We start from the raw sequence: 26394 nt of genomic DNA, 5'->3' as shown, positions 1-26394 counted from the left end.
GTTGAATTGAATTGTATCATTGGTGTAAAGTTAATTCCCTTTGACAAGTTCTGGCCTTACACCATATTAGAGAGCCCCCTAGGGGACGGGAGGGATCGAGGCAATGCCACTGTACTCTGAGCGTATGAATTACATCAGACATGGCCTATAGAATACTCTTTAGGTAACAGGTGTACAGGCCCTAATAAATGATCTGTAATCATGCATGCTGAATGGACTGATCATGTTAGGCCAGAGTGCACCTGAACGGGAGGGGTTGCTTCCTCAAATCTGTATAAAAGGTGTTGCATTTTGTGCTCTGCAATTCATAATAAACATTGTCCAACACAAAGATGAACAGATTTCCTGTTGTTCACAGTATCACATGTGCACAAATAATTTCAAGGATCTCAAAAAAAACAGATATTAGACATCATTTGAGTTAACACAGAGCTGTGCAGCTCAACTGTCACCTGGCTTGGTGATGTTAGGTGATTTGTCTGACTTGCATCAGCACCACCAACACAGCATTATAGCATATGAATGCTAAAATAATCATGAGTGATCAAGGCAGCTCTGTTGACTGAACGAGCTCTGAGTTGACTTGATGAAAACATTGAAGAATTATATTTGTAATAAAAAAATGTATTCGATTTGACCAAATCTCTAATGCAATGGTCTTCCCATCACTGAATTTTATTACTGGTTTTCATTTTATTCATTTGGAGGTCATACAACCTTCTGTTAACTCTCATAAATGCCTGTAGTTTTTCACCCCATATGTGAAGTGATAAAATGTGGTAATAATGTTATACTCCCTTACAATATGATATCTCTTTTCATGTTTAATTAAAAGTCATATCTCACGTCCTGCATTTATCTGTGTAAAAAGAGTTTTAAAAATGTATTTTAAAAAAAGTAAATTAAAGAATAGAAATACACTGTAACAGCACACAGCCTGTGAAGTGTTCTTCATTTGTCTATCTCCATCTAGAGGTGAAATAATGGAATTTACACATGAACATGAAAATAATAGTGATGAAATTACAGTGATTTCTTTGTTTTTGTTTTTTTTTTGTTGTTTTTCTAGTTATTGAGTGAATATTTTCCCCAATTTAGTTGGTGTTCATGACAAAAAAACAAATGAATGAATGAATAAATAAATAAATAAATAAATAAATAAATATTTTATGTAAGATTGACAATTGTTTTGGAGTGTTTGAACCCAGAATTCACTGTTTCTTCAGATCCAGACAAACAGAAAAATAAAATAGCGAAATAAAATGTGAGTGTGTTGTGTGACAACATGGCATCTGTAAAAGCCTTCATTGTTAAAAAATGTCACTGAAATGAAAAGGTCACAGTGATGAGAGCGAGAAAGAGGGAGGAAGGGACGAGGACAGAAGGGCTAGTGTTTAGGGAAGAAACAGAGTGAGTCTTTACACAGAGAGTGTAGGTGCAGAGAGCAAGAGAGCGAGAGAGAGAGAGAGAGGGAGGGAGACGGAGAGAGAGAGAGAGAAAGAAAGAGGGAGGTAGAAAGACAACACAGAGAGGATGGAGTTAGAAATTGCTTTCGGACACAGACAACAGAGTGGGTAAAAAATTCTTTCTTCTTTCTTACTTCTTTCTTCAAGATAACTTGAAGTAAGTGTGTGTGTGTGTGTGTGTGTGTGTGTGTGAGAGAGAGAGAGAGAGAGAGAGAGAGAGAGAGCACTTACTTAATTACTCTTCATAATGCTACACATGGCCTTCAGGACAACTTACATAAAACTGCATAAACCTTTAAAAAGCCTTATTCCAGCTGCTGATCTGATTTACATCTGCATGTCATAACGACTGACTGTAGCTCCATGTCTGCTATATCACAGTGACATAAGGCTTATGACGTGACGTAGCTTAAGGCTTATGATGTGACGTAGCTTATTCAGTGATGTTGAGCACAGACGGTATACAACAATTTGAGGTAAAGAAGCATCAAGACAGGATAAATTTCCACAGTGGGTTGTACATTCATCAGTTAACAAAAGACATGTGATAAATGTGATAAAATTATTTCTGGGGTCATTGTTATTAGGGGTATCAGCTCCAAATGTGGCATCAAAGGGGACCAAGTGTCTAAATATGATTTATTCCTGCGTTTAAAGGCAGCTGTAAGTTTTTCTGATGTAAAGTTTTCTGTTAAGAGATTAAGCCAGTAAAGGGAAGATATTTTAGTTCTGTCTTTCCGGTTTAGTAATATGACCTTCATTGGCTACTGTTAAGGATGCTAGTAGAAATGGTTGGTATTGTTGGGGTATTTGAAGTGATGATAGATCACCCAGTATTGTGTTGGAGGGGCAGTGTGGGATTCTGATGCTGAGGATCTCACACAACCTGTTCAGGACCTCCGAGCAGAAGGTATGGATGTATGGACATGACCAGATAGCATGAACCTAATCATCTATGGAATCTGTGCAGTCTTTACACTTGTTGCTATTGCTAAGTCCCATGCAGTATAATTTAAGTGTGGTGAGGACATAGAGAATATATTTTTGGATATGGTTTGCTAATTTATTACTTCATGCTCCAAGTTGAGATCAGATAATCATTTGTCTACTGGAAAGGGTGTTGAGTTGTCATGATTTAACAGGAGCTAAATATACTTTATATGCTTGTGATATTATGTTTCTTGATTCGACTTGACTGAGTTTGTCATGGAGCTCAGGGGAATGACAGAAAATTGTGGGAAGTGATATTTTCTTTAATGAATTCGTTCAGTAGAAGATATTTTAAAAAACAGTGGTAAGTTATATTTCTCTTGTAACTGGTCAAAGGTCATGAACAAGCTGCCATCAAATAGGTGTTCCAAACTGGTCACTCCTCTCTCTTTTCATGTGTGAAATATTATAGGATTGTGCCATAGTGGGGTCAGAGCAGAAGGTGAGTGATTACAGTTGATTATTTTATTTGCTTTCCACCATACAGTCAAGACGTGGATGGGCTTTAATGGAATTATCTATAAATGGTAATAAATCGTTACAGTGTAACAGCGTGGAGTTCTAAATCGTTACAGTGTAACAGCGTGGAGTAATAAATCGTTACAGTGTAACATTGTGGAGTAATAAATCATTACAGTGTAACAGCGTGGAGTAATAAATCGTTACAGTGTAACATTGTGGAGTAATAAATCATTACAGTGTAACATTGTGAAGTTCTAAATCGTTACAGTTTAACAGCGTGGAGTTCTAAATCGTTACAGTGTAACAGCGTGGAGTAATAAATCATTACAGTGTAACATTGTGGAGTTCTAAATCGTTACAGTGTAACAGCGTGGAGTAATAAATCGTTACAGTGTAACATTGTGGAGTAATAAATCATTACAGTGTAACATTGTGGAGTTCTAAATCGTTACAGTGTAACAGCATGGAGTAATAAATCATTACAGTGTAACATTGTGGAGTTCTAAATCGTTACAGTTTAACAGCGTGGAGTTCTAAATCGTTACAGTGTAACAGCGTGGAGTAATAAATCGTTACAGTGTAACATTGTGGAGTAATAAATCATTACAGTGTAACATTGTGAAGTTCTAAATCGTTACAGTTTAACAGCGTGGAGTTCTAAATCGTTACAGTGTAACATTGTGGAGTAATAAATCATTACAGTGTAACATTGTGGAGTAATAAATCATTACAGTGTAACATTGTGGAGTAATAAATCATTACAGTGTAACATTGTGGAGTAATAAATCGTTACAGTGTAACAGCGTGGAGTAATAAATCGTTACAGTGTAACAGCGTGGAGTAATAAATCGTTACAGTGTAACATTGTGGAGTTCTAAATCGTTACAGTTTAACAGCGTGGAGTTCTAAATCGTTACAGTGTAACAGCGTGGAGTAATAAATCGTTACAGTGTAACATTGTGGAGTAATAAATCATTACAGTGTAACATTGTGGAGTAGTAAATCATTACAGTGTAACATTGTGGAGTTCTAAATCGTTACAGTGTAACAGCGTGGAGTAATAAATCGTTACAGTGTAACATTGTGGAGTTCTAAATCGTTACAGTGTAACAGCGTGGAGTAATAAATCGTTACAGTGTAACATTGTGGAGTTCTAAATCGTTACAGTTTAACAGCGTGGAGTTCTAAATCGTTACAGTGTAACAGCGTGGAGTAATAAATCGTTACAGTGTAACATTGTGGAGTAATAAATCATTACAGTGTAACATTGTGGAGTAATAAATCATTACAGTGTAACATTTTGGAGTTCTAAATCGTTACAGTTTAACAGCGTGGAGTTCTAAATCGTTACAGTGTAACAGCGTGGAGTAATAAATCGTTACAGTGTAACATTGTGGAGTAATAAATCATTACAGTGTAACATTGTGGAGTAATAAATCATTACAGTGTAACATTGTGGAGTAATAAATCGTTACAGTGTAACAGTGTGGAGTAATAAATCGTTACAGTGTAACATTGTGGAGTAATAAATCATTACAGTGTAACATTGTGGAGTAATAAATCATTACAGTGTAACATTGTGGAGTAATAAATCGTTACAGTGTAACAGTGTGGAGTAATAAATCGTTACAGTGTAACATTGTGGAGTAATAAATCATTACAGTGTAACATTGTGGAGTAATAAATCATTACAGTGTAACATTGTGGAGTAATAAATCATTACAGTGTAACATTGTGGAGTAATAAATCATTACAGTGTAACATTGTGGAGTAATAAATCGTTACAGTGTAACAGCGTGGAGTTCTAAACCGTTACCATGAACCTGGTAGATCAGACTGAACATCTCTCTCTGATCTCACACATTCACACACTATTGCCTCCCCAACAGAGTTTTTACACTGATGGTGTTCTTAGTCTGTGACCTGAACCAGTATCAGGATGTAATTACTGAGATATAGTTAATATATAGATTATATAGAGACTTCAAAGCACTTCTGTAAGTCGCTCTGGATAAAGGCATCTGCCAAATGCTTACATGAAAATGTGAATGTTAGAGCCATCTTAATTTTCTTTGAATTTTCTATTTGAATTAGAGCAAAATATTTGTCTGGTTATTGAGATGGTGAAATTTCCATTTACTTCTCATCATTTCTTTGAGCTGAATAGCTACCTCTAGTGTTGTGTACCGGTCACTGCACCTAGATAACACCTGTAGGGTCCTGCTTAAAGGGGTTTAGTAGTCAGTCTAGGATGCCTGTCAGTAAAAACACAAACAGTTTTTCAACCACATGGTGGTAGGTTACCTTGTCCATTTTATTCCTTTTTTCTTTTTTGTCAAACTCTTGGATGGAAATAAATGGAGCATACTTACCTAAGCGTGTTGACTGGATACTGGCTGGCACAGTGAATGTAAATGTATTAGGAAGAAAGGAATATAGAGTAGGGATTAGGGTGTAAGGAGTGGGGATTAGAGAGTAGGGAGTAAAGTTTAGGGAGTAGAGAGTAGGGGTTAGGGAGTAAGAAGGAGGGTGTAGGGATTAGGGAGTAAGAAGGAGGGTGTAGGGATTAGGGAGTAAGAAGGAGGGTGTAGGGATTAGGGAGTAAGGATCAGCTTCATAAATCTGTTTTTAATTCTGTGTACAAAGTTTTGCTGAATTGAATGGTTAAACATTTTTCAACACCCACACACACACTCCTACATCCAGCATGCCACTGCAAACACACACACAAACACAATTTGTACTTTAACATAAAATTGTGAGCTTGTCTGTGTTTACATGCAGAGATTTTCATCAGGTTGAATGAGCTGTTTATAACTTCACTCATTCCTCTGTCACTAATCTAATGTAAATATAATGTAAATATTTAAATATAAATGTTTACATTTAGACAAAGTAGATTATATCATTACATATTATGATTGCGTATTACATCAGATTTGTACATATTTCTTTTTCCTTTAAACATAAGGATGTGCTATGATACTTTCTGAGCTGATTTTCCTAACAACTGCCTTTGTAACTCTGTGAGTGTCTGCTATGTCAGAGTGACATAAGGCTTATGGCGTGATGTAGCTTATTAAGTGACAGTAAGAGGGAAAAGAAGCTGTGTGGTGTCTCCTGAGCTCAACGTGAATCATTAGACTGTTATAACTGAGTTATGTACATTTTCTCTAATATGTAACTGTTGTATATTCATGTTCAGATTTTCATTAATATCTGTGGGTTTAGGTTAATTCAGTTCAATAACATTTTATTTATATAGCACTTTTAACAATGGTCACAAAAAAGCTTTAGAGAAATCTGGGTATAAATCATAAATGTATAAATTTATCCCTAATGAGTGAGTCAGAGGTGATGGTGGTGAGGAAAAACTCACTGAAACGATATGAGGAAGAAACCTTGAGAGGAACCAGACTGAAAAGGGAACCCATCCTCATCTGGGTGACACGGATAGTGCGATTATAAATCATTCCCTTCTGTAGCTGTGTACTGGACAAATAGTGCAATAGTGATTGTAAACTATTCTTAGAAATTTCAATCTTTAGACTATCCAAGGAAGAACATCCACAGCCATCTTTAGGGTGTCTGTGAGGTACCATCCAAAGTAAACCTATGCTGATCTGTAGGCTGTCCATGTGGGGCCAGGCATGGATCAGGCAGCTCCAGGGGCAGAAGGAGCCAGGATCACTGGTATCTCAGGAATAAAGTGTAGCTCAACAGAGAGAGACAGAGAGAGGGAGGGAGGGAGCGAGAGGACACAGATTATTAGAAGGACTTTTGTCCTCTAATGGTTAAGGACAATGTACTTTGTGTGCAGAGTGTAAGCAGGGACTCCGGCAAGACTAGCTATGACAGCATAACTAAAAGGGAGAGCCAGAAGCTAACACAGACATGAGGGCACCCTGGGACATAAAACAGCAGCCACTCCACCATCGACAAACCTGAGTGAACGTGTGAGAGTGGGGGGGCGACAGCATCCAAACATCCCCTTTCACCACAACACTATGCCTGTGAAACCCTCCAGACCTGCCCCTGTACCTAAGAAAACTATTCACAAAAGGCTTGACTAAACAAATATGTTTTCATTCCACTTATTCTTTTCATTCTTCCCGCTTCCTCATTTTATTCTGCCCTCTTTTCATTCGGCCCTCAGCATCCTTTCATTCTGCCCTCGGCCTCGGTTCAATTGGCCTGCTTTCACATTTCATGCCCGCTGCCTTTTTTTCCTTCATTTGTTTATTTTGCTATTTTCCCACCTTCTCATTACATTTATACATTTAAATTCTGCCTCATTTCCTTCATTCTGCTTACTCATTTCATTCCTCTTTTCATTCAGCCCGCTTCCTCATTTCATTCTGCCCTCTGCCTCATGTCATTCAGTCGCTTCCTCGTTTCATTCTGCCCTCTGCCTCATGTCATTCAGTCGCTTCCTCGTTTCATTCTGCCCTCTGCCTCATGTCATTCAGTCTCTTCCTTGTTTCATTCTGCCCTCTGCCTCATGTCATTCAGTCTCTTCCTCGTTTCATTCTGCCCTCTGCCTCATGTCATTCAGTCTCTTCCTTGTTTCATTCTGCCCTCTGCCTCATGTCATTCGGCCACTTCCTCATTTCATTCTGCCCTCTGCTTTGGTTCATTCTGCTGAGTTCCTTGTTACATTTAGCCTATTTTATCATCTCATGCCCGTTGCCTCATTTCCTTCATTTGTTTCATTTTCAACTCTGCTTCATTTCATTCAGTCCATGTGAATTTGCAAAAAGTAATACTGAAATGGCCCAGAGCATACTACTCAAACTTTTCACACCTCTACCATTCACAGCAGACCTGTAGCACAGCCATCATCCCTGTTCCACACACACCACTGTCTGGCTAAAACCAACGCCTATCTGCTGCAGGTGATGTCAGAGCCACATCTGAAACAGATTCAGAAATATGTTGGCTGTTGGACTTTAGTGTGATTCAGTGATTGACTCTAAATTCTCAGTTTAGAGCCCCATAAATAAATTTACATTCAGTAACTAGCTTTTGATTGATCATAAATAATTTCATATAAGGTCTCAGCATAAAAAATCAACAATAAACTGCTAATGAGAAAAACATTAATCACAATCATGTAATGACGTTTAGGGATATTTGCTGTTTAAGTAAGTTACAGGACAAAGTAAGAGCTCCTGTTAATGAGCTGTTACTATAGAAACGATAACATATTAATTAGAACGAGTGCATTAATACGCAGCCGTCAGAGCAACTGTCCAGAACTGAACAGCGCTATAGTATAATAATGCCATAAATATATAGTTTAACAATTTAACAGTGTCACTGCTTTGTGTGCGTTTGTGTGTGTGTGTGTGTGTGTGTGCTGGAGAGTGAGAGTGTGTGAGATTCCTGTTGACATCTGAGGTTGAGAATTTGAGTATGTCCATGTCATGTGTGTGAGTGTGTGTGAGTGTGTGTGTGTGTGTGTGTGAGTGTGTGTGAGTGTGTGTGTGTGCCTTCCCTACCATAGCATTCATTCCTCTGACTCTGCCCACATTCCCATGGTAACCACCTGCCACCTGTCACTCCAAACTTAGCAGTAGTTCAGGTTCAGTATGTGTGTGTGTGTGTGTGTGTGTGTGTGTGTTTTCTCACAGGAATCGTTACATGTGAGCAGAGAGGAGCTTCACCCAGAAGGTCAGAATTGAAATGAGTGTAAGTGAAATGAGTGTGTGTGTGTGTGTGTGTTTTATTCAGTGTGTTTCATGACTGTGTTAATTTGTTTATTTAAGTTTATGCTACTTTAGGGGACATTAGAACATCAGTTGAAGGACATTGAGTGGAAAATTAGCCTCTTTTGCTAAATGTCACTCATTCACAATTCATTATTACTAAACTAAAAATAATAATTTTACTTTAATAATTAATAATAACTAGTTCAGTTTAAATAATTACTTTATGGTAATAAGTTTACACCTGAGATGGCATGAAGCAGGACTGTAGTGAGGTGGATTTACTGATCTAGCTGAAATAAGAGTTTTATATTTTTGGATGATTTCGATTCTTCAGCTGAGTTGCGGCTCCATCAGCAGATCTCTGATCTGTTTTACGTAATTCTTGCGAACATGGGTGAAAATCAAGACCAGAAGATTGCTACTGCTTAGAGTCACCTGCATCATAGCAGTTTGTCAAACACTTGCACATTCTCTTCTTGTATAAACATTTTAACTTTTGAAGAGCTTTTATCTGTAATGTGTGCTGAGCCTTTGCTTTAATTGTGACATTCTTTATTTTCTCTTCCTGGGGCTCATTTAGCTACTGTGCATGCTCATAGTTTTTTCGTAAACCATGCATACGCACGTTTCTATGCATTGAATGGGATTCATCAAGTTTTGCTTATGCATGAGGGTGTGTGTACATTTCCACACACTCCTGACCATGCCTATGCAAGAACCCCTAGTGGTAGAAAAGTGTAATAGCATGTAATATGACTATGTGGCGTTTCTAAATCACATACTGTTTATCATATCAGCATAACTGAGACAGTAATTACTGATTTCGGGGCTCACAAGATGCAGACAGGTGACACAGATGGAACGTAAAGTAAAATCATACACTGCCTGGCCAAATGAAGGTTGCAGTTTGGATTTAAATAGATAACCATTCATGCATAGTGCCTACTGTACAAGCCTCTGGAGTCAGCGTTATGATCTAGGGTTGCTTCAGTTGGTCAGGTCGAGGCTCAGCAACATTACGGGCAATAAAATGAAGTCAGCTGAGTATCTGGATGTACTGAATGACCAGGTTATCCCATCAGTGGACTTTTTCTTTCCTGAGGGCACAGGCATATTCCAGGATGACAATGCCAAGATTCATCAGGCTCAAATTGTGAAAGAGTTGTTCAGGGAGTATGAGGAATCATTTTCACACATGAATTGGCCACCACAGAGTCCTGACCTTAACCCCATTGAAAGTCTTTGGGATGTGCTGAAGAAGACTTTATGGAGTAGTTTGACTCTCCTGTCCTCAATGCAAGATCTCAGCCAAACATGAATGTTGCATAAGGTTGTCGAAATAATGCCATGATGAAGGCATTGGGTTTATGCCTTGTTTGACGATTTGGCTCGTGTGGCTTTATGGAGTGAGGAAAGTGTTTTTAGCTCCACTGGAAACTCTGTGCTGAGAGTGAGGAGTGGATCATCTGTCCATTTCATTTCATTTCAGTCCATTTCATCTCTATTCTAGGGATTTTAGCTATGAGTACATTTCAAAGAGAATTTGGAGAAGGTACTGGCATTTCCCAATGAACCACAAGTTGAATAATGACACAGTTTATTTTGTTTATTAGAAAAACTACTCACAAAAGTGCCAAATAAAATTTCATTATGCAAAGGAGTGTGACCGTGCATGAACACATCAGTTTACAATGTGTGGGATTTCACCAGTGGTCATTGCGTACAGCTGTGCATATGCACGTGTCATAAATACCAATTTTCTTGTGCATACGGGCGGCTCTTATGTACAAATTTAGCACTTGTTTTATGCACATTTTCATAAATAAGACCCCTGGTCCTGTCTTCACTCCTCGTTATGTCCTGTGTGTCATCCTATTGTATCAACCTGCTATTGTAAGAGGCTGTGCTAGACCACCAGCAGCCAGCAGAGGGCGGCAATGGCACACAGTGAGAGCAGAGATTCTGGAGAAATCAGTTGCCCAGAATCCTCCAGGCTGATTAGCTTGGATTGCCTGCACCTGCCAGGCAGGATATATAAGGCCAGCCTATGACACTATTCCTGGTCACACCTTTGTAGAGGGGTGACTGGTATGGTAGATAAGGGCTTTGTTTGAGCTTGAACTGAGAGAGAGAGAGAGAGAGAGAGAGAGAGAGAGAAATAAATAAATAAATAAATGCAAGAATTAAAGAGAGAAAGAGAAGAAACTGAAATGAGACAAAGAAAATGGGAAAAGGGAAAGAAAAGAGAAATGAAACAGAATTGGAAAGAAGGGAAAACTAAAAGATGAAAATAAACTACCTTTCCTGAAGAGCTAAAGGTTTTGGAGGCCTATTCCCCTTTTGATATTTTATTTCTCCTGATTAATAAAGGAGAGTCTTTTGTTTGAGTATGCCATTTGACTTCTACTTTGTTTGGGTTTTCCCCACCTTTTCCCAATACTGTTTTGTAGGCGTGTCTGCTCTATCTGCTGTCTCTCTACCCAGTGGTGTGGTCATAGAGCACATGCCTCAACGTGTAAAGATCCTTGGTTTGAACCCTGCTTGGAGCATCCTAGTCAAACTGCACTAATCACACATGTTTATTAATTTTTATAAACTCTGTTTGCCCATTCACTCATTAGTAAGCAGGAGTTGCTGCTCTGCAGTTGGGTCCACAATTGACCATCCCATTACATTTATCTGTTTAGTTCCTAATTAGTTTGTCTATTTATACTATTTTTCCCTCTTTGTTATTTGGAAGGATTTGTCCATGTTATTGTGCATGTCTGAGCCTTATTTCTCATGTTTTCCTTGATTCTTTGGTTATCTATTTTTGATACTTGCCTGTTTTTCGACCTCTGCAAGCGGAGGCCATCCATGTCAGATCTGCCTAAAATCATCTCCACTCACTTTTGACTAAGGTACATCTAACATTCATCATGGCAACCATTCAGCTTGTTCAGTGTGTTGAGTGCAGGATGTTTAGTCATTCTTCCTTTATCGTTAGTAACACCATTATTTGTGATAAATGTATGTTAGTTAGCTCTCTGATGAAGAAGACTGCAGCATTAGAGGTGCGCATCCAGACTCTAGAGAGGGTTAGTGAGAGTGAGAGCAGCATAGCTTCTGTAGGGGAAAGTCTGGATGCCTTAGGCGGAGTTAGAAATCCCCCACTCCGGGATTAGAGCCCTCACAGCGGGGCGAATGGGTGACGACTCGGCGGCATAATTGCAAAACCAAAGCTAATGCTAAGGCTCGCCCACGGGAGCACCACCCCTCTCCGCTTCATGTGTCCAACAGGTTTGCTCTCCTCAGTGAAGCACCCGCTGAGAAACCTGAAAGAGCTCTGGTTATTGAAGACTCGATCTTGCGGCACGTGAAATTAGCTAGGCCTTTAGGGGCACCAGCAGCTTTAGTTAGGTGCATACCATGAGCCAGGGCGCCGGACATAGCAAGTAATCTTAGGGTCTTAGGCAAGCACAGGTTCTCAAAGATAGTTATTCATGTAGGAGCTAATGATATACGCCTTCATCAGTCTGAGGTTACTAAGAGTAACATTGTAGGGGTGTGTAAATTAGCGAAGGCGATGTCCGATGCAGTAGTATGCTCTGGGGTGAATAAGCCTTTTGTGAATAGTTTTCTTAGGTACAGGGGCAGGTCTGGAGGGTTTCACAGGCATAGAGTGTTGTGGTGAACTGGGATGTTTGGATGCTGTCGCCCCCCCACTCTCATGCGTTCACTCAGGTTTGTTGATGGTGGAGTGGCTGGAGCTTTATGTCCCAGGGTGCCCTCATGTCTGTGTTAGCATCTGGCTCTCCCTTTTAGTTATGCTGTCATAGCTAGTCTTGCCCGAGTCCCTGTTTGCACCCTGAGCGCAATGTACATCTTCTTAAACCATTACAGGACAAAAGCCCATCTAATAATCTGTTTTCTCTCTTTCCCTCTTTCTCTCTCTCCCTCTTTCTCAAACTATGCATGTTACTCCTGAGATACCTGCATAGTTTCTGTATGCATAGGTTTCTTCCTCATATCGTCTCAGGGAGTTTTTCCTCACCACCGTCACCTCTGGCTTGCTCATTAGGGATAAATTTAAACTTTTCATTTCAATTTTATATCTGGATTTCTGTAAAACTGCTTTATGACAATGTCCATTGTTAAAAGCACTATATAAATAAAATCTAATTGAATTGAAGGATCCATATGTGAAAGTTATTGAACAGCTTTTAGTCAAAAAAACAGTCCAGGGTCAATAACAGAAATAGACAGAATGGCCATAGACAAATCTAAAAACAATGAAAGAGTGAAACCGGAAATCAGGGTATTCAGAAGCAAAAAAAAAAAAAAAACAGTATCAGAGGGCAAGACAAAAGGCAAAACATGACAAGAAAGTCTGTCTGTCTGTCTGTCTGCAGGATGGAAGAACAGGACCGAGTGAGTCGAGCCTCCAGTGTGGTCTCAGTTTCGTCAACCAGAGACAGGGTGTGTTTATCCAACACACACACATACACACACACACACACACATGTATGTGTCTTACTATGACAATAAAACAGAAAAACAACACTTTTTCCATGTTTTTCAAAAAAAGTCAAACCTGTCAGATATTCCTATCAATTTTTTATCTCTGGAGCTATTGATAATGTGTGTGTGTGTGTGTGTGTGTGTGTAGGCTGACAAGAAACTGCAGTCATTCTGTAAAAGGTCTCGCTCAGTGCAGAGAGATCCGAACTGCGCAGTAGTGATCAGAGGCTGGCTTTATAAAAGAGTGAGTATACTTGTTGTTATTATTATTATTATTATTATTATTATTATAAAGTAGATCCATAAAAAAACCTAATCACAGTTTTAAATCAATACTCCTGACACTTTAACGTAAAATATTAACTCTAAAAATTAAGTATGATCCAATTACTGTATGTGCTTTAAATCATTTTAAAGGTCACAATATCCACATTTCCAATAAAAGTGTTACACATTCCTCCTCATGGCTGCTTCACAAAACTCTTTTCCACCATGCAGTATAAAGTCTCTGTGCTGACACTGAGGCAAGCCATGCTGTCTCTCTAAACACACCTGCTAGGGGGGACTCCACTTCCTGTTCTTCTTCTTCTTTTTCTTTCCCAGCTCATCTCTAACTTTATAAACAGGAAATAATTATCACAGCTAATCATCTTATATGCATCTCAAGAAGGCTCTATTAGGGTTTAATAACTCCATACTCTGTCACTCTCTATGACACACACTCTCTCTCTCTCTGTAGGACAGTACAGGGTTGAAGTTGTGGAAGAGGAGATGGTTTGTTTTGTCTAACTACTGTCTCTTTTACTATAAAGGTAAGTCATATTACTGCGTGTGTGTTTTAATACTTCTTTCATTCATTCATTCATTCATTTTCCTTTCGCTTTTCCTGATGTGTTGCGGTGGCAACAGGCTGAGAAGGTTAGTTCAGACCTCTGTATCCCCAGCCACAGATTCCAGCTGCTCCTGGGGCATCCCCAGATGTTCCCGAGCCAACTGTAAGATATACACTTTCCAACAGGTCCTGGATCTTTACCAGGGTCTCTGTTTAGTGGGGCACCCCTAATACTGCCCTACAGGGAGCCAGACAGGGGGTGTCAGTGTAAGGTGCCACCTTAATTGGGTCTATTCAGAGGAGCCGCATCTCTACTTCAAGGCACTTCTGGATTGTTGAGCACCTCATCCTATCATGGAGAGTAAGCCCAGAAAACCTGCAGAGGAATCTCATTTCCACTGCCAATATGTACAATCTTATTATTTCTTTCAATACCCACAGATGACATTGATTGACTGGTAAACAGAGAGCTTCATTCACAAAGTGAACTCCTCATTCATCACCAAAGACAACAACTGTTGCAACTGACTCAATCCATTTGTCAATCTCACCTTCTCTTTTACCAGCACTCATGAATAAGATCCCAAGATATTTAAACTCCTCCACAACGCTCCGCCCCTCTCCCCTCACTCTTTTGTAGGAGAGAACCACGGTCTCACACTTGGAGGTGCTGATTTTCTTCCCAGTCACTTCACACTCAGCAGCAAAATGTTGAAGTATCGAGTTGGTACCTTAAGAACATCGCCATTTGTAAATAACAGGAATGTTACTTCTGGTCTCCTCATATTTTGTCTTGATATCCTGTCCACAACAAATATCAAGGCACTCAATCATAGGCCTTCTCTGAATCAACAAAATGCATGTAGACTGGATAAGCATACCCCAGAGTTGGACTCCCAAACACTAGAGATTTCTGGCACTGGCTTCTGACAGGAAGATATGTTCCCTGGGTTAAGGAGTCCATCACAGTGCCCCTTCCATTGCTCAACAACACTCCCCCACGCTTCCTTAACAGAGCTTGTACATGGTATCACCTCCCCTTCCTGAGGTAAAGATGGTTTTTCTGAAAGTCTTTTTCCATGGTCTCTCCAAACTCCTCCCTTGCCCAGGTTTTCTGCAACTGCTTTTGCCACAGCCATTCTGGCTCTCCTACACCTCTCAGCTCTAAGGATTTCTCAGAAGGCCTTCTTCAACTTGATGGCTTCCCTTAGCACTTGTGTCCACCAACATGTCCAAGGGATACCACCATGATGGACACCAACAACCTTCTGGCCACAGCCTTTTGCAGTTCATTCTATGATTGATGATTTCAGTTTAGAATCAGTGTTCCAGACTCCACTTGGTACATGGGAGTCCTTTCAGAAGTGGGAGTTAAGTTAGTCTCTCACAGAGACTTCAGCTAGATGCTCCCAAGCAACCCAGAAGGCTCTTCTGGTTTTACCAGGTAAATCTGGCCAAAGCTTTGTGTGATAAATCCAACTAACCACCAAGTGGTAATCAAATGACGGCTCTGTCCCTTTTCTTTCCTGGAGTCTGCAAAATCTCAAGTCTGATGACCTGAAGTGTGATGATACAATAAAAAAAATTTATCATTGAGGATCATTGTCCTAAGCAGCTCTGGTACACTTAGGAGCAACCTTGCATTCAAACAGTGTTTGTTATTTACAGTCCTCACTCAGGTTCCAATCCAGGAGGCACTTCCTGCCAGTCATTTATATTTACATTTATGCAGATATCATTATGGAGAATGCAATCATTTATATTTATGTTAATTTGGCAGATGCCCTTACCCAGAGTGACTCACAGAAGTGCTTTGTAGTCTCCATCAAAAACACATCCTCATGCTAGTTCAGTGGGTCAGGGATTAAGAGCACCATCAGTCTAAAAACCCTGTTAGAGAGGTTAATAGGTTACAGTTAGCAGTTAGTTACAGTGGTCCAATCTCAAAATGACAAGGAACTGGTTAAGTATCTTGTTGGCCTCTGTGGATAGAAATGGCTGGATCTTCCCAATATTGTAGATGAGAAAGCTGCAGTTGTGATGCATTTGTTAGGCAAGCAAGACAGTTGGTTCTCCATGGTTACCCCAGGTTTTCATGCAGTGTCAGATCATGAGATCTGGAAGTTGTCCAGGGAGATCAAAAGATCTTGATGTGGGAGACTGCTTAGAATATTGAAGGCTATTCTGGGTGGGATAGGGAGACAGCTGATTGTAGAAAGCACATTTTAGAATTTTCTTTTTTTGGATTTTAGAAAAAAAAAGTGAGTAGTGATGCTGGTCTGTAGTTGATGTCTGAGGTATCCAGAGTGGATTTCTTCAGGATGGTAATAACCCTTGCTGCCTTGCATGTAGTCAGTACATGACCAGATGTGATGCAGTTATTAATGATAGAGATAATCATTAATCTTGTGAGGAGATCTTGTGAGCATTGTGAAAGGGGTGGGATCTAGATGGCAGATGGTGATAGTGCAGGATCTCTTCTGTGGTTAGACTCCATTTTACCATTTCAGCCTTCTCAGAATGAATGAACAACTGGACAGAATTTATTCATATACACACATACAATGCATACATGGTTCACCATCACTTGATTGTTGTGAATGTCTGCTGCTGCTATTTCACACCTGTTGTTGTAGTTTTGCATCTATGCTGTTATTGTTATTCTGATGCTGCCGTTCTGCACCTTGGATTTTTGCACCTTATTATTTGATGCTGACATTTGTCTGTCTATCTTATGTGGGTGGCCTAGACACCAGATGCTTGCCTGTGGACTGGCTCCAGGGGTGTGTCCCTATAACCCTAGTCTCCCCTATCATATGATGGCTACCAACCAGGGAGGTTTTCCCATGACTGCACATATAGTTGTTGTTTTTCTTTCGGCTACTCCAGTTAGGTGTCTGAATTAGACAATCTGATAATCCTGATCCCTTATGTGCAGCAGAAATTAGCCCACAGACTAAAAGACTAAAACTAAAAACTTTGTAATAATGATAAAGCAGACAAACCCAGTGCAGGTGCTAATACTGTCTCACTCTCCTGTCCCTCTGTCCCCTGTCTTTCTCCACTATCTCTCTCTCTTCCTCTCTCCCTGTCTCTCTCTCTCAGACAGTAGGGAGGAATGTGTGTTAGGGAGTCTTCCTCTCCCCAGCTATAAGATTTTCTTCTGCTCTTCAAGAGAGTGTAAGAACAGGAAGTATGCTTTTAAGGTGTGTATCTGTGTGTGTGTGTGTGTGCGTGCATCATTAAACACCAGTGTCAATAAATCTGGACAGAATTTAAAAAAAAATACACTGCACTTTGCTAAAAGGGATGTGATTCTGTGTGTGTGTGTGTGTGTGTCTGTATGTGTGTGTAGGTGGTTCATCAGGGAATGCGTTCATATTTGCTCAGTGCTGATACTCAGGAGGACATGTTGGGTTGGGTCAGAGCTCTCAGCCAATCAGCAAACATGGAGACTGATGACCTCATCAACAGGTGCACCAATCACTGACCTCCAATCAGACAACTTATAGCAATTAAAGCTAATACACAAATCTAGAGACATTTTTTTCTAAATTTAAAACAAATGTAAACAGACACACACACCATATTCATGCTAAATATTAAAAATATATATTTATATTTATTGTAGACGCTGCTCCAGCTATCATGACTTCTCTCAGATAAGGGGCAGCACTGAGTCAGTGAACCCCCTGCATGCATACAGGACCCAGAACAAACCATCTCATCATACCGCAGGGAGCGTGGACACGGCGGATCACAGAAACAGACACAGAGCTACACACAGGTGCCACATTTACAGATGATGTACATTATCCTGTGTTTCTTTTCACTTTCTCACATCTCTCTCTCTCTCTCTCTCTCTCTCTCTCTCTCTCTCTGTCTCTCTGTAGCTCTGATACTCGAACTCGGTCTCTGAGTTTGGACCGCACAGGTGAAGATCGCTTCCTATGTCAGGGGTCAGTTCCATCTACCCCCAGAAGTCATTATGAGTCACGATCTCACAGTCCAGTGGGCAGAGTTGACCTACGACCTCAGGTAAGTACACCTGCACACTTTGACTCTGCTCTTAAACAGGTGGATTAGCCAGGGGAGACATGATGAAGCTCCCTGTCTGTCCCTCACTTTCTGTCTACCTCTTAATCTGTGTCTCTCCCAATTTGTTTTTTTCTCTGTCTGCCCCTCTCTCTCTCTCTCTCTCTCTCTCTCTGTGTGTGTGTTAATTAGACTACATTCTGTATTTCTTTCCTTTTCTCTTAGGTTTATTCCACACGCTACTCACCTGTACATAAACCAGAAAGCAAGGTACACACTATACACACACTATACTATACAGACTACACACACACTGTACACACTACACACACTATATACATGCTTTATACACTATAAACACACTATGCATATTATACACATAATGCAAAATATACACTATGCACACCACACATGCTATGTTCACTATACATACTGTAGACACACACTATGTACACTACATTTACAGCATTTAGCAGTGTCAGAGGCCTGCAGAGAGTGTGGGGCGGAGCAGAGTGCATGCTATACACTCACTATACACACACTATACACTCTATACTCACTACACTCACTATACACACTATATTCATAATACACATGCTACACACTGCACAACACCTTGCTTGTGTTGTGCAGTGTGTAGCATAATACACATGCTACACACTGCACAACACAAGCAAGGTGACACAACTCTGATTGGATGTCAGTAGTAAGTAATTTACCACTTTAACCAGTGCTACCTTAGCACTGTGATGAGGCATAAATCCTAACTGAAACACTATGCACACAGAACACTACAAAAACTACACACACACACACACACACACACTACAAACAAACTATACACTCACTGTGTATACATTATACTATATACTTTTATTAAAATATGGTGTGCATTTTGTTTGTGTGTGTGTGTATAGGAGATTCATTCTGATCAGCTGCCCCCCTTACCCCCCTCCAGAATTACCCACAATCCTCCAGGCCCTCTCCATCACAACACTGCTTCTGTGTGTGTGTTTCCATCAAGTATGGTACTGTACAGTATTACACAGTATCTGTGTGTTTATTATTATTTCTATTTTATAATAATAATAATTGTATTTGTATATTTTTTTAATAATATGTTTCCTGCTGTTTTGTGATGTAGTGTGAAAAAGAGACACACACACTCACAGCACTACAGGCAGATACAGATGTGAGTAACACACATACACACACACACATACACATGCACACAAACTAACACTTTTTGATGTTTCTGTGTGTTGTCAGATGGTTCTGACTTGTTTGTGTGGCTGTGATAAAGTACTACAGACTTTCTCTGTAGAACTGGATCTCCTACAACAGGATAAGGTAAAACCCACACACACACACACTTCACAGCTGGTCAATACATGCTGCCTTTGTGTGTGTGATTGTGTGTGTCATGGGTGTGTGTAGGAGCATGCTGAGTTTGCCTTGGACGTGTCTCGTATAGAGCTGGGCAAGGGGCAGTTGAATGAACAACACATATCCCAGAAGGCTTTGCTGCAGGAGGAGCTGGTCGCCATCCGAGCCAGAATGTGTGACATATCACGGGTACACAACTGTGTGTGTGTGTGTGTGACATGTAATAGGTTTTTTTCATAACCTTTTTCCTTCTAACCATATTGATTGATTGTGTGTGTGTGTGTGTGTGTGTGTGTGTCTGTAGGAGATGGAGAGGGTGTGGTTAGACTACAAGAGGATGGAGAGTGAACTTTGTGTGTTTCGTTCTCACCTGCAGCACATCTGCCATTTTGGACTTCCACAGGTACTGATATGAAATACAACCTTTACAACAATATTTCATCATGGCATCATCTCTGCTTTAGCGAATTATTACACTCAGCTGAGTCTATAGAAAGTGTGTGTATGAGCTGTTATAGCAGGTATATTCATGTACATCATTCTTATAACAGAAAAACATTAACTGCTAAAACGAGTCAAGATTTGTAACTGTGGATAAACATCAAGACTTCAGAGAAATACAATGCAGTCTTCATAAACAGCCAAAATCTATAAATAAATAAAATTATTTACAATACAGAATTTTAATAATTATGATGGAAGTATTCACCGCAGTTACTGTGAAACCCCTAAATTAGTTCTGGTTCAGTTTCCATTAGAAGTCACATAATTAGTTGAATGGATTCGACCTGTCTGTAATTAAGGTGCCACATGATCTCAATATAAATATACCTGCTCCTGGAAGAACCCAGAGTTTGTTAGAGAACATAACTAAACACACAGCATCATGAAGACCAAAGAGCAATCAAAACAAATCCCGGACCAAGTTCTGGAAATATATCAATCTGGGTTTGGTTATAAAAAATCCCAAACTTTAAAACAACATTAAATCTGTCCACCAAAAGTCAAACAAAGAGTGAACTAAGAGGGGATTAATCAGAGAAAAATACCAAGAGGACAAGAGTAACACTCAACATGATGCTACCACCACCATGCTTCACATTGAAGATGGTGTTCTCCAGGTGATGTGCAGTGTTGGGGTTGCGACAAATGTAGTACTTTGTGAGGAGGCCACAAAGTTTTTACAATATTATCTTTATTTTTTCACAATAATGTCTTTCTACTTGCCACTCTTCCAGCCCAGCTTTTAGGAAGGTACAAGCTATAATGTTTTCACATGTCCTAGACCTTACTCTCTCTCTCTCTCTCTCTCTCTCTCTCTCTCCTTGTGTCTCTTTTTCAGGAACGCTCCCTGGCTCAGAAGCAGATCTGGATGATGGATGATATTCTGAGTGGTCTGAAGCCCAATAGGGATCGATTTAAAGCACTGATGGCTTTACACACACCAACAAGTGAGTGATCAAGACCGTGACAATGCACATGACTGTGGATGTTGGAATGATCATGGACATGACCGCTGTGGGAGTGTAAGTGACTGTGACCATGAGCGTGAGCTTGACTGTAAGATAGGCCGTGAATATGAGATGTGAATGTGACTGTAGGAGTGGACACGACCCTGGAGGTGAATGTGGACATGACTGTAGATTTAAACACGACTGTTGATGTGGGATGTGACTGTGGAGTGTACATGACCGTGGACATGATTGTGGGTGTGGATGTAACAGTGGACATGACTTTGGATATGACCATCAACAAGGATGTGCCTCATGATGAGACCTGCATCATATGAAACAATATGATGGGCCACTGCCTGGCAATATTTGCTCATCATTTGCATAAACTCCCTCAATAGTTTCTTGCTTTCTTTGCCTGACTGACGATGCTTTTGCAGGATTTTCGCGTGTCTCTGTGTAACATGATGAAAAACACATCAGCACACTGTGAACCAATAAACCTATGAATGATATTAATGAGTTCTTATCATCTGCCTTATTCCTCTCTCAGTGTTTCCACTCCTTCACAACTCATCCCTCCATCCAGAGGAAGATGTGCATTACTGGGTGAGTCCCAGTGTGTGTGTGTGTGTGTGTGTGTGTGTGTGTTTTATAACTAAAGGCAAATACTCCTTTCCTCATTAAGGGGGAGGAGGTAGAACCACCAGCTCGCCCCCCTTTACCTCTGGAGATGGACAGCACCAATAAGAGCACAAAGCTGGGGCCTGAGTGGGCAGAGCCAAATTACACAGTGAGTAAATGGAGAAAAATTTGTGTGTGTATTGGCCAAACCACCTTTGTTATTATTATTATTATTATTGTTATTATTATTATTATTGTTGTTGTTGTTGTTAAATTGCTCTGCTTTTTTTCTCACACACACAGCTGGTGTACAACCCTGCTACAATCAACACACACACAACAGGTAAACACACTTCTTTCTCTCCACACACACACACACACACACACACATGCAATTTCTGACTTTTTTTTTTTCATCTTGTCTCTGTTTTGCAGAATCTCAGTCATTATATTTAGGGGAGGAGTCTGATCATTCTAAACAGGTATGAGTTTAACCAATCAGAATTCAGGATTAGGAATAATTATTGATGCAAATCAGAATCAGAATCAGAATGAGTTTTTATTGCTCACACACACAAGCAATTTGACTTGGTATGAAGCTTCCAGAACACACATACCAATAAGATGGCAGACATATAATAATAAAATTTACAAAAAATAATAATATGAGAGAATATCTAACACATTTAAGATCTAAATCTATAGATGATTATGTTAAACAATGGAAATGTGTTTCTATGTGTTGCTATCAGATGACCTGGAGGTTTGACCAGAAAAAACTGCATAATAAGAGGAGCCGAAGCCCAGATTATCAGCTGAACAGAGCTGATAAACCCCACTCCCTCACGGAGTCCTCTCCTGTGTGTCTGATGCACGTGATGAGGGCGGAGCTTCCTTCAGCTCTCACTGCACAGAGAGTGTGTGTGGAGGAATCAAACCCTGAGGAGGACAAACTAAACACGCTGAGTTGTAAACAAGAAGAACAGAGTGATAATGATAATGTATACACACACACACACACACACACACACACACTTACAGTTAAGTGCATAGTGAGGATTTAATACTGAATTTAACCTTGAAGTTAAGCACTTTGTTCTTGTGTGATGTCAGCTACAGCGAGGAGCAGTGTTAAGTCCAGTGCCACTGTCTGACGGTTTCATTTATAAGCACACTATGTCATGCTGAAATTTATGTTTTGGCTGTAAATACAAACGACTCAAAACACTGGAATTTCATTCAAGGACAATATTAAATACTTAAATATGACAATGTTAGTTAATTAATACTATCATCCCTTTAAAGTCAACTTGTTTAGCAACATGAGTGCAGTCATTTGCTCTGATTACATTTGGGAATCTGGAACATTGCTGCAAATTGTGTTTTAATGTTGGCCTCTTCACGCATTGTGTAAGGAACTCTGCTATACTGTCTTGTCAGTTTAATTATGCCAACCAGTACGGCTGACATGATGGAGCTTAATGATGCTGGGATTTCTTACGATCCATCTAAGGGTTGTTAAGTCCTGTAAGTGGACAGGTATTACACGTTGGTCTCTCTAAACCTGGGACAGCTCAGCACATTCTGTAGCCTATTTATATCACTTTGGAGCCTATTAATAGATAAATGTGTAAAATTACTTCAAAGCTGTTTGCAGCCTGTAATTACTCACAATTAATACCTACCCATAACGATTTACTCTTTTGTTCTGCGAGGGGATTAAACAAACTGTAGACTGCAAATAGTTAATTGGAGCAATAAATATCAATACATAAAAACAGAGTAATTAACCAATCTACACAAATAAATAATAAACTCATAAACATGCTGTTATGCTTTAATGCTTCTCATGTCCATGTATTTTGTATGCAGTTATTATGGAGCTGCATAACTTGATATTAAGTATAAGGAGTCTGAGAGCAGTGATTTGCACATTTAGCTGTAATTCACTACATATCCACTTGGTGTCGCTAATTCCCACTGTTTCTAAAATGTTGCGGATGGCTGTACGCATGAGTCAAAGCTTCTGTAAATATACAATCAATTTTCCGGCAATATTTCTTTATAGATCCTGATTTCTGAGTGGGTTTTTGTGTACACACATTTCAGAACCATTTTTGTACGTATGCAGTCTTTATTAATGAGGCCCCTGGTGAGCTGTATGACTGAGCTCAAAACACCATCTAGTGGACAACAAAGCTACAATAGGTTTAAGTAATGTATTCTTTGTGCGTGTGTGCGTGTGTGTTTGTGTTTTACAGGTTGATGTCTGTGTTGTAAACAGAGAATCTGATTTAGCCGTGACATCTGAACAAAGACACGCTAAACTCAAACGAGTGGAACGCATCAGAGAGAGAGTACTAAAGAGGTGCCTGCCTGAGATTTCTCAATGTCCTTTATTTTAACACACAAATTTTGCCCTGATATGTACCATTTAGTCAGAACATTATGACTTTTCTCTTGAAATAATGTGACTTTTTTCTCTTAATATCAGATATTTGCCTTTTTCTCATTGTATTGTGACTTTTTTTCTCTCAAAATATTGTATTTTGTAAAACCAGCCTGCAGATAATCATGAATAATAATAACTGATTCAGGAAACATGCCTTTCATCCTTTCATCCACCTCTCTCTCTCTCTCTCAGTGCTTTGAGACGGAGTGACTCTGCTCATCCTCTGAAATTCATTGATACCAGAGAATCTGGTAATCATTGTAAGTCTAAGTGTGTGTGTGTGTGTGTGTGTGTGTGTGTGTTGGATGTATATCTCTAATGAGTCTTATCTGTATAAAAAGGTGAAAGGACCACAGACTCCCTGATGAACACTGATAGAGTTTGTATCAATGACAACATGTGGATGACTGAGAGTGATGCACCTGAAGCACCAACCTCACTCAGTGACATCAAGCCTTCATCAACCAATCACATTTCGACAATCACGATAAACAACATGATGGCTGAGGAAACAGATCAGAGTGTGAAATGCTCCACTTCTACCGATCAGAGGGCAGAATGGTTCCTCTCCACCAGCCACTGGCAGGAGTTCATTCCCCTCAACATTCAGGAAGAGGAGCTTTCACCAACCAATCAGCATTCAGACACATCAACCAATCAGGAGTCAGAGCTGTCAGCCAATCAAACTCAATTTGGAGGAAAGCTGAACACCACTACATCATTAATCACCATGGAAACACTTGATCAAAACACTCCTATGCCCTCAGACCCTCTCTCCCATCAGCCAATAGGAACTTCGTCTGAGAGTCACATGATGTCTCATTCTGACCACTCAGGACAGGAGCTGTGCATCTATGAGGAAATTCAGTATAAAGCGCCAAAATCACCCATAGAGGGTAATGGGAGTGAAGTGGGTGGAGCCAAAGCCCAACAATCAATCTTTTCCACCAATCACAATGCTGACTCTCAACTGTCTGTCAATCAGCATGCGTCATTAGAGGTTGAGAGTGAAGCCACTAGAAAAGAAGTTGCAAGAGAGACAGGAAGTGATATCATTATCAGTGCCAAAACTAGACAACCAATTTACAGTTGTTGGAGTAAGAACTCAGTAACCAATCCCAGTGATTCTTTTCTCAAACCGAGGGTTACCGTGGTGAGCACCAGCTTATAGGGGGAGAGGATTACATAATAATAATAATAATAATAATAATAATAATGTTTGCTTTAAAGTATTTGTACCTCACATTTGTTTTTTATAATTTAACTTTTAAATATTACATATAACAGCAAATGTAATTTTGTATGAATATGAAAAATACCACCTGATCTCCCATTTAAACAAAAAGCTAACCTGTTTATTTATTTTAATATTGTTTTTTTTTATTTAATTTTCATTGTGTTTATTTTTATTGATGTTAATTTATGTTAATATTGTTGTGTGTTCAAATTATTTAACAGTCTACACTCCGTTGTTAAACAGAGGAAGAAAGGTGGCCATGTTGACTGTTTCACTAATGAACACAATCATTTTTAGTCTGTTATTTCTATCAGTGCATCAGCTGATACAACACCAGTTTATTTGTGTTTATGATCAACTTTGCAAACAACTTTGCTTTAATTTTAAATGTTACATTTATTTTCAATACCTGAAAGTCACAATTTAACTGCTGTTCTATTGTTTGTACATTTCAGTTGTCTGACAAACTGCATAAAAGTCAGCCACTCGGCTATGAATCCCACTAAACATGCATTGAAGTGATGAATGAATGATGCCTCAATCACTCACAAGCCAGTAGTGGATAAAAAATGTTAGAGAAGTTTTAGGATTACTCACTATGAGCTCCTGTTTCCGATTTTCAAAATTGAAAGAGATTGAGATTGACGCTAATGTGTGCTTTTTATGTGTAAAAGTAAATCACAATTATCATACATCTTTGTTTATATTAAACTTAAGTGTGGTGACTGGGCCAAGTTCAGTTCTCCAGCCTGAATGAAATGGAAAGGTGTTAAAGGTGTTGGACATCTCAATAACTGACTTCAGGGTGGTTAGTAGTTACAGATCTGATCTTCAGGGTTGTAGTGAGATGAGAATAAAGAAACAAATAATTATACAATAAATACAATGTAAGTGTGTGAAATAAATGTGTGTGTGAACCTGGAATGTTTCATTGTTCTATTTTCTGGTCTGTGTTTCAAATATCTCTCTGTTTCTTACACATTTACATTTAAGGCATTTGGCAGATGCTCTTATCCAGAACAACTTACAGAAGTGAAGTCTCTTTCAATAAGAACATCATCATAGTGGTCCATTCCTGGTTCATAAGTGATCATTTGAAGTACTTGGTGAAAAGTTGGGTATTTAATCTTTGTTTGAAGACAGCCAGTGGAAGTTCATTCCACCACCAAGCTGCCAGGACAGAGAAGAACCTTGACGCAGGGCTTCCTTGTCCCCGAGAGATGGTGGGTCCAGTCGAGCAGCGCTGCA

At 39.6% G+C, this 26394-nt stretch overlaps 1 protein-coding gene across 1 annotated transcript; it reads left to right on the top strand.

The window, feature by feature from the left end:
• Nucleotides 1-1534: 1534 nt before the first annotated feature.
• Nucleotides 1535-26090, top strand: si:ch211-234p6.5 (pleckstrin homology domain-containing family A member 7). Its single transcript, XM_034304803.2, has 24 exons — nt 1535-1570; nt 8552-8591; nt 13021-13087; nt 13278-13373; nt 13869-13941; nt 17067-17167; nt 17317-17435; nt 17593-17748; nt 17855-17999; nt 18222-18266; nt 18914-19024; nt 19141-19188; nt 19266-19346; nt 19434-19571; nt 19687-19785; nt 20725-20833; nt 21387-21442; nt 21522-21626; nt 21761-21800; nt 21893-21939; nt 22210-22458; nt 23719-23825; nt 24102-24169; nt 24251-26090. Exons 3-24 carry the CDS (start codon nt 13022-13024, stop codon nt 25078-25080), a joined length of 2889 nt encoding a protein of 962 aa, XP_034160694.2. The 5' UTR covers nt 1535-1570; nt 8552-8591; nt 13021; the 3' UTR covers nt 25081-26090.
• Nucleotides 26091-26394: the final 304 nt, after the last annotated feature.

This window comes from Pangasianodon hypophthalmus, chromosome 1 (genome assembly GCF_027358585.1).
Source record: "Pangasianodon hypophthalmus isolate fPanHyp1 chromosome 1, fPanHyp1.pri, whole genome shotgun sequence".
Taxonomy (NCBI): domain Eukaryota; kingdom Metazoa; phylum Chordata; class Actinopteri; order Siluriformes; family Pangasiidae; genus Pangasianodon; species Pangasianodon hypophthalmus.
This window is presented reverse-complemented; position numbering and strand designations above follow the sequence as displayed.